The sequence below is a fragment of the Diabrotica undecimpunctata genome, chromosome 8 (assembly GCF_040954645.1).
Source record: "Diabrotica undecimpunctata isolate CICGRU chromosome 8, icDiaUnde3, whole genome shotgun sequence".
Lineage (NCBI taxonomy): Eukaryota > Metazoa > Arthropoda > Insecta > Coleoptera > Chrysomelidae > Diabrotica > Diabrotica undecimpunctata.
In genome coordinates, this window is record NC_092810.1 from 61,187,914 (window position 1) to 61,204,617 (window position 16,704).

The 16,704-nt window shown below is 30.3% G+C and overlaps 1 protein-coding gene across 1 annotated transcript in view; it reads right to left on the minus strand.

Annotated features, from left to right (window-relative positions):
- The window catches only part of yl (Putative vitellogenin receptor yl), a 147,025-nt gene extending 130,794 nt beyond the window's left edge, over positions 1-16,231 (minus strand). The window contains exons 1-2 of the mRNA XM_072540372.1: positions 16,109-16,231; positions 7,844-8,016 (exon numbers count right to left, since the gene is read on the minus strand). Of these exons, the coding sequence (XP_072396473.1) occupies positions 7,844-8,015 (172 nt within the window). The 5' untranslated portion in view covers position 8,016; positions 16,109-16,231. The remainder of the gene's footprint in view (positions 1-7,843; positions 8,017-16,108) is intronic.
- Between the last annotated feature and the right edge of the window lie 473 nt (positions 16,232-16,704).

Below are 16,704 nucleotides of genomic sequence, written 5' to 3' on the forward strand. Positions count from 1 at the left end.
GTATTGTGATTGTGCTATGCCAAAACAACTAAATAGTCTGTAGAAAGCTGATAAACTTTTATATAAGATAGATTATTTTGAACAAGAAATAATGGCGGGACGTTTTTACTATTAATGCTCTAAATAGAGGTAAGTTTAAAATTTAGAAGTAGTAGTAGTCTTAAAACTAAGTGTATTTACTGTTATATGATAGTTTGACAAATTCACTGACTGACTATTCCCTTTTTTTTTTTCAACGCTGTGGGGTTCTGACGTCGTAAATCTTGATTGACGTGCACGCATTTTTATATGAAAAATACTATAACAAATATTTCAAAAGTTTTATTCAAATATTTGGAAATCTTAATCTTTTAAATGAATATGAAAGGTACAGTTATTATTGTTTGAAATGTTTGTACTTCCGTTTTGTAAATCAGAGTAAATGCTGTTCAAATTAATACTACCGACATTCTCAGAAGCCAATTGGGTTGTACTTCCATTAATGGCACTCCCAATAATGTTTGAAACATTCTTCTCATTCTTCTTTTAAGCAATATACAACCAGTAATAACAATTAATCTGATGTGACAGATTGCAAATTAATTTTTGTTTTTCTCATTTTCATAATAACGAAAGGTATACTGATGTACATCACAAATTCAACCATTTTACATTATTAGCTCTTATTTCAATTTTTTGCAGTAATAATACATGATTTTAAAGTGTACCAATAAAAAAAATAGCGTAAAGTATTCGTGGATAACTTGTCTTTGAAACACTTGCTATATTTCGAGCAAATGCTTCACAGTGCTCAAAAATTGGGCGTGTTTTAAAGACCTCAATATCCACTTATACTTTAATATACTATTATAATTACGTAGTGATCACGAACGGTCTAGGATTCATAATGTACAGTTCTTTTAGTTAGCCACTAGCCACTAGCGTAATATGTGATGGTAAGTAAAAACAATAATAAATGACAAAAAAATAAAAGCATTCTGTAACTAGTACACACTATTACAAGACAATGATATTCACAAACTATAAATGATACGAGTATATTTTGAAAGTTTATTATAAAATAAACACAAATTGATAATGTAGAGATAGTGCAAGCACTCCTAACCACGGCGCAGTAGACAAAATTTGGTTTAGTCCCCACTTCCATGCGAAACGCATTGTAATATGCACTGTATAATTCCACTTACAATAGAACTTTTCTGCCTTTACGTGAATTTGACTCCGCCTTCGCGCAGCTCCATGGTCAGGAGTGTTTGAACTATCTTTAATATATTGGTCAGATATTAAAAAGAGAAGAAAGACTTCAAACCCAAGAGAGCGGCGCCAACACAAACAAAAATCAAAGTCGAAGTATCCACAGAATACTTATACAGAAAAAGAAACTATTAAAAAAGAAAATGATATCAAAAAAAGCTGGGAAAAACTTAAAAATAACATAATTAACGAAGCAACAGAATCACTTGGAGAAAGGAAAGTAACGAACACCAACATATCAAAAAAGAAAACCACATGGTTTCGAGAGGAAATGATGAAAAGAAGAAAATCTTTTTACAATACAGAACACAACAAAACACAACAGGCATACAACCACTATAAACGAATCAGAAATGAAACGAATACGTTAGTTAGACAAATAAAAAGGGAACGCTGGCAGAACTTCTCAAAACAGATGGAACACGACTTCTACGGAATACAAAAAAAATATGGACAATGATCAGAGGACAAAGAAAAGAGATGAACGCACCAACAAAAACAAAACACATTCAGAAGGAAATATGGACAGACTACTTTCGATCCCTATTTGCTAAAGTTAACGATAATGAACCACCAACACCAGAAGTGATGACTAACGAAAAAATAAATATTGAGTAAAAGAGGTAAAGGAAGCATTAAGGAACTTAAGAAATAGAAAATCACATGCATAGGACAGAATACTGAACGAACTTCTTAAGTACAGAGGACCAGATCTGACCAAACAACTATTAAAAGTAATCCAAAAAATAATAGAACAAAACAGAATTCCTCAGGAATGGAGACCAAATAGCCTAATTCCTCTCTACAAAAAAACGGAGATAAATGGGAAAATTACAGAGGAATTAATTTATTAAACACAACAATAAAATTAGCAACCAAAGTAATAACAAATAAATTGAATGAAAATATAACACTAGCATAAGAACAACAAGATCATGAAGATCTTGCTGTAATAAGAAGGCTGTAACATTTTAAACGTCACATCTTTATTAATTTATATTTAAATGATTATTTTATTTTAATTTCTTTATTTATTTATTAATTCCTTAACCTTCAGTTTCTTTCTTACTATTTTTTCTTCAAAAAATAGTTGGTGTCCTCTCTTTTTTGTCCGGTAGAATAAATAGTCGTCCTGTCTCTTTCTGTCCGGTAGACTAAATATTTTGTTCTATGTTGACAGAAGAGCTAATTTCATCATAGACATAATATGCTAAATATATGTTCTATGGCTTCTGTGCTATACTTCATTCTAGTCACAACTTTTGTCTCCCACTTATTTTAGTCAATTAGCTTTTCTAACGTGATGGGAATATTCTTTTTTATGTGTAGTTGAAATTTATAAAAGAAGGTAAAAATTATTATAAGGTTCATTTTATGGTCTGCAGAAATCTCTTGGCTTTCTGAAATATTTTACGGAATAATTTATGAAATAATTTATCGAATGATTTATGAGATAATTTATTAAATCAAATGATGGATTAACCACATATCCAACCAACTAAGACTGCAACTAAGACCATCCAACCACCATCAGGAGCCATCAACAACTTACCCTGTCAACCACATTAAGCCATAAGTATCACTTTTAAATTTGTTTATTGTAAAGCTTTAGGCAGGGTTTGTTTGTGCAAACTAAATATTATTGTTTTATGCTGAATAAATATGATTAGTTAATTCATTGTTTTATTTGTTACCAACTGAATGTTCATTGTTTATTTCACAGTTTAAGACAAGACGGATTCACACTTGAGAGACTGAGCTAGGCGAAGCATATACGATAAACTCCCATAGAAAATGTAACATGTTAATTTTTTCAAAAAAGACAAAATGCATGGTTATAACAGGGGAGTTAAAATATCTAGACATTACATTATCTAGCTACGGAAAACACGAAATAAAAGTGAAAGATCAAGTTAATAGAGCAAACAGAGCCGCAGGTTGCCTGAATAAAATAATATGGAGAAAGAAAAATATCGGGAAAGAAATGAAAGGCAGAATGTACAAAATAGTCATCAGACCAATAAAGACATACGTTTCAGAAACACAACCTGACACAGAGTGAACAAAATTACTGTTAGAAACAGCAGAGATAAAAACACTTCAAAAACTGGATAAGAAAATAGAAGAGTAGAATGAAACGAACATATAAGTCGAATGACAACAAAGAGAGTAGTAAGGACGGCAAAAGGCGGTTCCCCAATAAGAAGACAATCATTGGGAAGATCACGTAATAGATGAAATGACAATTTACTGGAGGCACATTAAAAAACAGACAGAGCCATGTCTACATAAAAGAAGAAGGAGAAGATATTAAAGATAAACCCCACTACGGCGCTCTTGTATATATATCACACCATAGTATTAATTTTAATTTTATAAGTTAAAGCAATATGTAGTTTGTTTAGACCAGATTGTTAAGCCGCTCCCGTAGGAAAAATGTTTCTGATTCGGTTTCGTTGTGGATTTTTGTTTACAAATGTCCTCTTTCAAAAAATCTGAAATTTTTGTGGGTCATTTTAAAGAAAAAAGATGGTACAGTAGGGGGTGCAGTAGATTTGCGCGAAGCTCATGTTTTCTGTATTTTTAAAATTTAAATAATACTTTTTAAATTAAATAAAGTGCTTATATTATTAAATTATTATTTATATTTTAAACAAATTATATTATATTAAAATAATTCAATAAAATAATATGTTTGCTCCTAACACCACATCCTAACGTATTAACAAAGTATACGTTGTTTACTTCTGACAGACCTGCCAAATTCAGACGAAGAATTAATAATAAAATACAAATAAATGAAATTTTAAAGTAAGTTTAGTTGTTATATAAAATAAATAAGATGTTTAAAATAATAATTGTATTTATATAAAATAATTTTAAAACGAGAATTATTATAAAAGTTTAAACATATGATTCAATATTGTCAGATATTAATTGCATGACATTTATGACTTCGTTATGAACAATATTAACTGACAATCGTTACGAATCAAATCTCTTATTGACAGATATTATTTTAATTTTTTAGCTCTCATTTTTTGTATGTATTTTTTTTTTTAGTTATTTTCCATAAAGTTTTTAATTTAAACCTGCTTAAAATAAATATATAATGACGAGAAACGAATTGGTCTAGAGTACCTAGTAATTTGATGTGAAAAAACGCTATTTCGTGACGCTATCCATGACGCTTTCTCGTGGCGCTAGTTTCGTGACGCTCGCCTTAGCATTTTACTATAGAGAAAAAAATAATACACGGACAGTATAGAAGCTTCGTTTTAAAAAGGTTTCTTGTCATTTTTCTCTCAAGGTGATAGTTTTAGAGTTTAAAACTATAAATAAACGATTTAAAATATGAAAAATGCGAAAATATGCACTTTCGCTTAAAAACTCTAATATGTAAATTATTATTTTTGAGGTTGCCAAGTTCTTAAATTGAAGTTTAAACATTTAATTTTAAAATTCTGAAAGTAATCGGGGCCTATTTAAATTTGGACCGTAGTTTTTTAATTGTTAATTATTCGCGTCCACTCGATTTTTAAGCTGCCGCGCGCGTCTCACTATATGGTGCGTCTCTGTCACCCTTTACATACTACACCTTACGCGGAAAATTCCCAACAAAAATACTTAAAATTTATTAAAATTTTGTAATTTATTATTAACATAGTTTTTTTTAATAATTTAATTATTAAATTAATAATTGCCCAATGTGGTAATTAAATTCGCCAATCATCACAATATAGTAAGCGTATTGTTATTTTCTTTTTTTTTTATTGGTGTTCCATTTTGCTTATTTAAAGTACGTCGTGGCGTGTTTAAATTCAACTTCAACAATTCAAATTCAAAAACACGCGTGTTTTAAAGTTCCATGGCAGCATCAACAGTTTTAAATTTTTTAAATATATATCTGACCTGACAAGAGTACATAACTTGTAACGTCAAATAAATAAAATATGAATAAAATATTACTAACAAATATTTCAAAAGCTTTATTCAAATATTATCATTTTACATTATTAGCTCTTATTTCAATTTTTTGTAGTAATAATACATGACTTCAAAGTGTGTGTTTTAAAGACCTCAACATCCACTTATACTTTAATATCCATTTTTTTCTTTAATGTGATCGATACAAAATACTTATCTACTGAATATATATTTATTTGTATTAATTGTACACAAAACTTCTTCTTCTTATAGTGCCGTGTACCTATATGTTCCGTAGCCACGACATTTGTTTGCGACCTACTCCTCTCTTGCCTTCAATCTTTCCCTGGATGATTAGTTGAGGGATTGCGTATTTTTTCCTCTCAGAATATGGCGGAGGTATCCAATTTTTCGTACCTTGATAAAATTGAGTAGTTCTCTCTTAGTATTAGCCTTTCTTAAGACTTCCTCGTTTCTCACCCTATCTGTCCATGGTATGCGGAACATTCTTCGCCGTATCCACATTTCAAAGGCCTCTAACCTATTAATGGAAGGTACTCTTAACGTCCATGTTTCCATGCCATATAACAATATGGACCATACATAGCAATTAACCATCCTGTAGGGGAGATTGAAGGAAAGATTGCGGTTACATAGTAGCGGTTCAAATTTGATAAAAGCTTGTCTTGTTTGTTCGGCACGGCATTTTATTTCTTGTTGAGGATCCCATTGGTCATTCATCATCATTTCCAAGTATTTAAATGTTTTCACTTGATCGATTGGAGCATTATTTACTTGCAGTTGTATTCTTAAAAGTGCGTTTTTTCTTATTGCCATGATTTAGTTTTTCCAGCATTTATCTTCAAGTCATATATTTTTCCTACGGTGTTTATTTTATATAACATCAACTGCATATCATATTCGTTGTCTGTTATTATCGCAGTGGCGTAACGAATGTTATTTATCGGGAACCTGTTCACCTTTATTCCACACATAGAGCCTTCCTGTGTCTCTGCAAAAATGTTCTCCACATAGTAATTGAAGAGCATAGGAGACAAAATGCACACCCCTGTCGCACCCCTCTTAAAATTTCAAATTTTTCTGTGTTGGTTGATTTGTTCAGTCTTACTCGTGCTTTTTGATTCCAATAGAGATTCTGGATAACTCTTATATCTTTCTTGTCAAACAAAACTATAATTCTAATACTTGACATGTATTAAAATTTGGTTATTTATTATTAACATTTTTTAAATAACTAAAATATTAAGTTATTAATTATTTGTAGTTTATTATAATTGATTTTTACTGTAAATTATATGTAAAAATTATAGTAGGTAGACAATAAATTTCAAAAGGTGTCATTTTATTTAAAAGTCTAATAATAATTACACAAAGTAATTGTTTAAAAGATATTAATTTAATAAATAAATTAATAATTAAAAAAAACTACGCTAATAATAAATTACAAAATTTTAATAAATGTCAAGTATTTGACATTTATGTATATTTATTAAATTATGTATAATCTAATCATATAATCCAATCGGGTGGACGCGCATAATTAGTAATAAAAAAACAAAGGTCTAAATTGAAATAAGCCCCGTTACTCTTTAGTATCTTGAAATTTAATATTTAAACTTCAATTTAAGCATTTGGCAACCCCAAAAATAATAATTTACATATGAGTTTTCAAACGTAGACCTGATTTGTTCAAATGACCCGAAAAACTAAAAAAAGGTGATTTTTGGAATTTGTTTAAACAATTTCTGCCCAAAAATTTCGCCTGATAGCCTTTATATTTGTTTAAAGGGGAAATTTTTGAAAAGTAGTCGGCAAAGAAACCAAATCAGAAACATTTTCCCTACGGGAGCGCCCTCACAACCTGGACTAGTTGTGTTTGCTATGTATAGAAATAAACGGTAATTTTAGGCTTCGGTGTTAAGTGTTTTTTGTACGAAACATTTCATGGCGATCAAGATAAAACCTTTTTGTAAATTTTTAAATTGTTTATAAAAGTGATAAACGAAATTTCGAAGGACGAGAAATTAGGTTTAACGGTAAATTTGAAATGTAATCCAAAATGTGTGAATGAAGTGTGTTCATTAAAAAGCTCGAACAGTATTATTACCAAACAAATTACAGATGTTCATATTAAAAGCGCTATTTTGTTATACAGCCTCTTAGAAGAAGCTTATATTTTGTTATCAGATTGATCAGTACCTGAAGAATGTGAATTGTCTAGATAGCTATTATATTTTATTGTGCTTCGAAATCAGAAAGCTAGCACAAATTGAAGAAGCAGCAATGACATTTTTTGAAGAAAATCAATATTTTTTCGATGAAAGTTTAAACAGAAAATTGAAACTTTAATATAAAATTTATAAGAATGGATCAAAACTGCATATTTTTTATTTATTTTTGAAAACAAGCCTCTGGCGACAGAAATAAACTTTCACAGAAGATCACTATAAAAATCCAAACTAAAAATAAATAGATATAAAATATCCGGAACTATAAACAAAACGGGTGCAGGTTGAATACTAAATGAATAATAATAGATTTAATAACTTTTAGTAAACTTTAATCATCCGTACACATGAGGAGCACTAAAAAAGAAATAACAGTTGACTTAGCATTAAAAAAAAATTTTATATTTACTTACCACACTCCAGTTCATCCGATCCATCCCCACAATTATCGGAACCATCACATCTTTGCTGAAAATCTATACATTTTGAATTTGTGCATCTGAACTGATGTTGAAGACAATCATTGTTATTCGTTGAAACGACTGCATTTAATAACGTGGAAAGCACAAAAAACAAAATTAACATACTGAAAATAAAAATTACACTATAAGTTACTTGTCTACACAAACTGATTAAGACTAGTATAATAAGAGTACTAGCAATAAATAAATAATGAATAATATTACAGCCTGAACTTTAATATTGACTCTAATCAAATAAATACGTAATAATGTAGAAATTGATTAAAATTAGATCTGTGCCAGTCATTTGCGTTGTTTATTATTAATAAACTATTGGGATTTACTATGATTTTATAATATTTGTAATATGGACAATATATTGTATTATTGTACCTATAAGTATTAGCATTTTTTGGACTACTATTTTTTTTTCTTTCTTCAAAAAATTGATATAAAAATTATTCTTCTTCATTACGTGCCATATCAGAATTGTCCGACGTTAGCGATCACTATTGCGAAGGCTTCTCGATCTTCTGCCACATGAAATAATTGTCCTGTATTTCTTCCTACACCTCTCCAACCTTCTATTTTACCTTTAAGAATTAGTTGTAGTATTGTATATCAATTTCTCCTCAATATATGTCATAGACAAGACTTTTCCTGTGTTTAACAGTATTTAGTAATTCTGTGTTTGTTGACCCTCCTTAGTACTTACTGGTTAGTTTTTCTTGCCGTCCAAATTATTTCAACATCAGCCTATGAATCCACATTTTAGTGCTTGCTAATACTTAAAAAAGGATTACTAGTTGTTAATTGCAAGCTGTTCTAGTTATAAATGTAAACAATAGTCACAAATCGATTTTTTTTTAAATCCACTTAATGAAAGTTAGATATGTTTACAATTTGTTATTTTCTTCTATTCATACACTAATATTTATGGTTTGACCCTTGAAAGCTGAAGGAGCTTAAACCAACATTCAAATGAAGCCATCGGTCAAAATTAAATGAACAATAGTGCCCTTTTACAGTTTTTCTTGTGTTTTTTGTTTCTTTTTTCTCGTTTAGTTAGTAAGTTATCGTAGAGTTTTTATAACATCTAAAAAAAACCTATTGTTTTTGTAAGTATGAACCCTGTTCGTTGTTTACTTATACTCTAAGGATATATATATATTTTATTTAGCGGTATAGCCACTGCTTTGAATTGAAACAAAATCTATCCCGTCGTAGGCCAATAGTTATCAAAATAACTATTTATGTACGTATCTACGCCATCTAATAACAAAAAGAAAAATCATACGATTTCTACCTGTCGAAACCGCATTCAAATTTTAACCACTGTGCCTTCTAAAACTTGCAAAGCAAACAGCTTGATAAATTACTCGGCAAGGAAATCTAAAAATTGCATTCCACCTGCCGTTCATTATGGTGAAAATTTGTAGTGAATTCAGTTTCTGGTACTCCAAACGGAGTAAAGAAATAAATCATAATGAGGGTATTAGATTTTTGTTTCGATACAGGGTAGCGGAAGCCGCTTATGCGAATTTAGATCTCTTTAGGTCTCCTCAGAGCGGTATAGCCACTGCTCTGAATCGAAACAAAATCTATCCCGTCGTAGACCAATGGCTATACTACTCTGAGGAGACCTAAAGAGGTCGGAAAACGTATAAACGGCTTGACGCTGCCCTGTATTGAAACAAAAATCTAATACCGTCATTATGTATTATTTCTTTACTCCGTTTGAAGTACCAGAAACTGAATTGCCGTTTTTGCAAAAAAAGTTGAAAACATCTGATTTTTGGATTCTGTCAGATTCAATAATTTTTGGTTTATTTGAGAATTTTAAATGTCATTAGTTTTCATCATTTGTACGATCGGTACTGTCATTCAGCTGTAGTTGTCAAGATGGTTTACAGTATACCTGAACGCGTGGAGATCATTTTCATATTTGCCTTCCAGAACCAGTGTTATTTACGAACTCAAATATTTCATGAAAGGCATCCGGGCAAAAATGTAAGTCACGTGTACGACTGTGGTTTAGTTAAAAAGTTTGGAGAAACGGGATCAGTGCAAAATAAAAAAAGGCATGCCCTAAAATCACTGAATAAAGCATCCCAAATTGAGGTTCTTGGAAATTTTGCAATAGAGTCTACTGCATTAACACGTCATGTATCTGCAATGATAGGACTTTTACATGAGTCGGTTAAAAAAGTGTTCAAAGTTTTACCCGTACAAAACATAAATTCTTCAAGAACTAAGCGATGATGATCCAAACCGACGAATTGAGTTTTGTGAACTCATGACTGAAAGAATTCGCGTTGAACCAAGAATCTTAAAAAATATTTGTTTCACTGATGAATGTACTTTTATGCTGAATGATAATGTAAATAAACAAAACTGTCGGTACTGGAGTGATGCGAACCCGCATCGATCCAGAGAACGTCACACTCAATATCCTGAAAAACTGAATGTTTGGGCAGGAATATTAGGTGATGCTATAATTGGCCCCTTGTTCATACCAGGCAGTTTAAGTGGAGACATTTATCTCGATATGCTGGAAAACACCATCGAACCTTTAAATGTCCATGAATTAGAGAACGAAAGGGACGATCAAGGCAACCTAGCTGGAGCACCTTCTCACTATGCAGCTCCAGTTAGGCACTGGTTGGATACTAATTATCCGAACAAATGGATTTGAAGGAGAGGTTCTATTGAGTGGTCACCGAGGTCTCTAGACTTACCGCCACCTGACTTTTTTCTATGGAGTTACCTCAAGTCAGTTGTTTATAAAACTCAATCTGCGTCACTTGGGGAATTGCGAGATAGAATTACGCAAGCATGTCGCGCTATTAATAGAACAACATATAATAAAAATAACATAATAACATTAATGATAATAAAAAATAAATAATATTATATATATATACATAGTATATATTATATATAATATGTATTATATACACACACTCAAAAATGTTTTGCATAATGTAATATTTTCAAAATTATCCACCTAATCCGGTAAAATCTATTTTTTTTTTAACAAAATACTTTATTATATATACAAAATTGTATGTTTTGAAAAAAAAACAATAAACAAAATTTAAAGGATTAAAAATTTATTATCATTATTTATAATATGTATTATAAATATATTTTTTTAAATTTGTACAGATATAGGAACTAATACTTAATATACCGTATTTCCACCTCTTGTATCAATGCAAGACTTAATGCCATGTCCCATGCTTCTTATAAGTGTATTAATGTAGTTCTGGTCCATGGTACCCCATTCTTCAATCGCTGCTATTCTAAGGTCTTGTAGTGTCCTTGGGGGTGGCTGCCGAGACTAAATTTTTCTTTTGAGCATATCTCATCCGTGCTCAATGGTATGGAGGTCAGGTGAGCAAGGTGGCCATTGTAATCTGACGATATCTTCTGTCTCTAAAAAATCTGCTATATGTCTCATACGATGGGAAGGCGCATTGTCGTCCATAAAAATAAATTCTGGACCAATAGCTCCTTGCCACAAGCGTACAACAGGCCTAAGAATGGTATCAATATAAATTTGTCCATTCATGTTACCAACAATAGGAATTAAAGGAGTTTTATTATTTAGCATGATGCCGCCCCAAAACATTATGAAGCCACCTTGATATGGGACTCTTTGGACAGCTTGGTTAAGTCTATCCTGTCGATTTGGGTTCCCCCAAATCCTAATTCGGCGATTATCCGACAAAAGGCTAATTTTGGTTTCATCAGAAAATAACACGTTTCCCCATCTGCTGTCATGCCATTGTAAATGTTCATTGCACCATTCCAGTCGAGTCCTTTTCTGCTCTAACGTAAGCTTTGGTACAAACAATTGTCTTCTTGTAAATAAATTCGCCGAATGTAACCTGTTTCTAATAGTCTGATCGCAAATTACAATATTATGAGCTTGCTGGAGCTCTCTTCTAATAGCTGGGGCAGTCATAGTGGGGTTTCTCCGGGCAGTTAACGTTAAAAAGCGTTCTTGGACATTGGTAGTAATTCTGGGTCTTCCGCTTTTTGGACGATCGCTAACAGAATTCGTCTCTCAATATTTTTTCACAATCCGAGACACATCACTCTAATTAACTCCAACCCGGACAGCAACGTCGACTTGTGTGTGGCCTTCTTCAATCAAAGTAACGATTCTAGCTCTGTTGAACTCAGATATCACTTCTCTATTCATATTGTTTACTACAAAGTGAATAAAACGCAAACCAATTTTTACAAATATCGGTTTTCGAAAACTGATGAACACAATATGAATACTGAGAATCTTTTCGACGATTAAGAAACAAAAAACAAGCAATAAAATACTTTATTTTAGTACACAAAAAGAAAACAATGCAAAAAATTTCAAATAAGAAACGTTCAGTGGCGTTACAGATAATATGCAAAACATTTTTGAGTGTGTATAGATTATATATAATATTATATATATATATATATATATATATATATATATATATATATATATATATTATATAAACAAATAATTATTAATGGCTTCCACTCGAAACCACCTACATCAGATGCTAAAAACTGTAGAAACTTTCTCTAATGATATTAGTATGCACTTTGGACTAGACAAGTGCCTTATACTAAATATAGTCAGAGAAAAGGTTCAGCCCGGAGGTTTCGATATGCAAGATGGAAAAAAAAATTGAAGCAATGGGTGAAAATGATATGTACAAATATCTCTGAGTACAGTAAGCGCGAAAAATTGACCATAAACTAATGAAAACCGAACTAACTTCTGAGTTTGTGCGAAGAGTAAGACAGCTAAATCGGTCATATCTTAATAGTAAAAATTTGTTTAAGACATTAAATACGTACGCCTGTTCCGCGCTTAGCTACTTATTTGGTATTATCAAGTGGTCAAAAACGGATATAGAAAGTCTCCAGCGAAAAGTAAGAACACTTCTTACAAATGCGAAAACACACCATCCACGCAGTGCAGTAGAGAGAACAACAGTACTGAGATATCAAGGAAGAAGAGGACTTATGGACATAGATGAGCAACTAGAAAAACAGATTGCTAATTTAAGAACTTATTTTCAGGTCCAGGCTGAGACTTCTATTTTACATCGACCGATTTGCGCAGTAGACGATACAACGCCGCTTAAACTGAGGGAACAAGAAATACGCATAAACCACCTGACTAAGCAAGAAAAAATGCGCACCTGGATGAGTAAACCTCTGCATGGGCGACATCTCAATGAGATCAGCCAAGAATATTCGTTGAAATCAGGAAAGATGTTTTCCGATACTGAGGGTTTCCTACTTGCCATTCAGGATCAGGTTATTCCAACAAAAATTTTAGAACAACAAGAACAACATAGTAATTTTCTTTGTAGACCTTGATAAAGGTGGCAAAAAACCACCGAAAGCTTGGATTCAGAATAAATAGTACGCCTTAGCAAAGCTCTATTTTTATTGACTACCGCACCCAAAAAGAAAAAAGTATTTACCTATTATATATATATATATATATATATATATATATATATATATATATATATATATATATATATATATATATATTATATGTATATAATATATATATATATTATATATATATACTACATATATATATATATATATGTATATATATATATATATATATATTATATATATATATATATAAATATATATATATATATATATATATATATATATATATATATATATATATATATATATAATATAGGTATATATATAAAAAAGGATCACTCGAAGAGTGGTGGGTTTTTCGGTCAAAAGTTGGAGAAAAAAGACAAAGAAGTTGGCTACTTCATCTATTTATTGAAGACGTTTCGCTCTCTAATCAGAAAGCATCATCAGTTCATCTAAAAAGCACAATATGAAAAACCAAACATCCATAGACAAGTCAATATAAATGTGTTACCTCAAAAAGACATGTAGCAGTCAATGGTGTAACCTGTGAAGTAAATGATGTAAAGAAGCTTAAGTTAATGGACATCAATAATTAGTTGTATAAACAATAAATTGAAACTAGATACAGTTTACAATTTGATTACAAACATAGCACAGCAAAAGACCATGTGGTTTTTGTACATGTAATTTAAAAAAGTATGTAAAAAACTTATGTAAAAAATAAGTATTTGCCGAGAACTAGCAAGATCATAAGATCACACTTCCAACAATTTAATACTAATTTAATTTTATTTTTACTTTAGGTAACATTATTGAACAGATTAAGAGTTTAATTAATAATATTATAAAAGGTGTAATGAAGTTAGCACAAAAGCTTCCAATGCTAACAGGAGATACCCAGCAAATGGGAGCACAATTCAGGTCCACATAGCTATCACTTGAAAAGACAGTGTCCTTGAAGGCAAAAAATGACACACAACAAGGCGAGTTACCAACCGCTTAAGCAATATGACGGTAAGTTTAAAAAATATGAAAAAGTAGGCGAAAACCTTGTCTGTACGAACCATTAAATGAAAGAAAAAGATGTTTAAAAACACCATTTTCCACTCAGGGAATGGCTCGGAGAAAATATATATATATATATATATATATATATATATATATATATATATATATATATATATATATATATATATATATATATATATATATAAAATAAAGTTTTGTTTTGGGGTTGCAGTATTTGCTTCTTCAGGATATGCTAAAATATGGTATCAGTAAATACAATGAAATTAAAATTAAATAGCATTGTATAAAACTAGTATAAAAACTTACAACATGAGTATTGTACAAAATTAAATAAAATTAAAATATTGTACTTACATAACTAGATAATTTTAATAAGTTAAGTTTTAGTGTTTTGTAAATTTGAAAATTTAATGGATTAACCTCATGTTGTAAGTATTTATACTAGTTTTATACAATGCCATTTAATTTTAATTTCATTGTATTTACTGATACCATATTTTAGCATATCCTGAAGAAGCAAATAAATTTTGCGAAAGCTAGATAAAGAACAAAGAGTTTCACTTTCCTGTCCTATTAATGACTGCAACCCCAAAATAAAACTTTATTTTACATAACGTGTCAGTCATTAATACCTAACTACTTTATATATATATATATATATATATTATATATATATATATATATATATATATATATATACCTATATATATATATATATATATATATATATATATATATATATATATATATATATATATATATATATATATATATAGATAGATAGAGAAAATAATAATCTACTGGAAATACACCAAGTGGCAAATTTCTTACGCTCCCTGATAACCATCAGCGATTGCTTCTCAGATATTAAGCGTAGACTAACAATGGCCCGAACCGTAACAGCTAAATTAATTAAAATATGGAAAGACCGCACAATAACAAAGAATACTAGACTCAGGTTGGTCAATTACTTTATTTTTCCCATTGTTACATACAAAGCTCAAAAACCGACTCTCAAAAAAATCGATAGGAGTAAGATCGAAGCCTTCAAAATATGGGTCTATAGAAGAATTCCACGCATGTCCTGGACAGACTATAGAACCAACCTGTCAATTCTGAAAGAGCTTTATATAAAAGACAGGCTATAAAAAAAGTAAACCGAGAATACCTAAATTACTTCGGCCACATAGCTAGAAGAACGGGGACTATGGAATTATTGGTAGTAGAAGTAAAGATAGAAGACCGAAGACCAAGAGGAAAATCTCCAACACAATGGGCAGACCAAATGAAGACTCTGGTGGGAAAATTCCTACATGAAGCCGTAAGAAAAAAAAACTGTAAAGTATTTCTACAAATCATTACAACCTACTATAAATTTTCATTCATTCATTTAATTAATTTGTTATGTATTTTAATACTGATGTATTTTCAAGGTCCTAATAGATACGTAACCCGAAAAATAAGAAGACCATGAGGTAAGCAACAGGACATAATTTTTTTTTTTTTTTTCGATTGTAAATCATCGATAAAAAAATTAACTTACAGACACGTTTAAATAAATAAAAAGTACATGTAGTTGTTGAGTTCTTTATACAATCAAAAACTTTTGAATAATTCTTTAGAAATTATCTATTCCGATAGTTATAGTAATTTATCTAAAAAAACACTCAACTAAAAAGTATATTTATAAAAAGCTTATTAACCAGCCATATATAGGTTATTATTCTTATATTGATCCAATATAAAGAATGATGAATTAATACATACCTTTACGAGATATTCAAAAAATGTAGCACTCACAGTTTTAACTGATGAACTGGCCAAAAGATACACCAACAATAAAAGTTCTAATGGCATATTGGGTTTCTATATTATCAATCAAGTTTTTTTGTTACTTTTTAGTATTAGTACGGCCAGTTAGCAAATTATTGATAAATAGGTAGTTCTTTTTAATTTACAGGCTTTTAAAAATCTTTAAGGATTTTACGATAAAATAATAATTGAAATAAACAAACAAGTTTAAATGCTCTAAAAAAATATTGCACCACTAGTGCTTTAAATAAATATACTCATTCAATAATAAAATATTGATAGCAGCAAAGAATTATTATGTTATGTATATGTTTTATTCGTTCTTTCTTTTAATTCCACTGATTTTTTGCCTCATTTTTATCCTTATTATATCCTTGTTGCATGCAATAAGTAATGGAGTGCATGAGATGCTTCTTAAATGCCCAGTTTCCTGGTGAAACATTTATTGAAGACATTTAAGGCAAATTTACGATAAAAGATTTTATCTTTCAACCCCTACTATAACAAGATATTTATAACATACTACCTCACATGTCAAAATAATTAAAGGT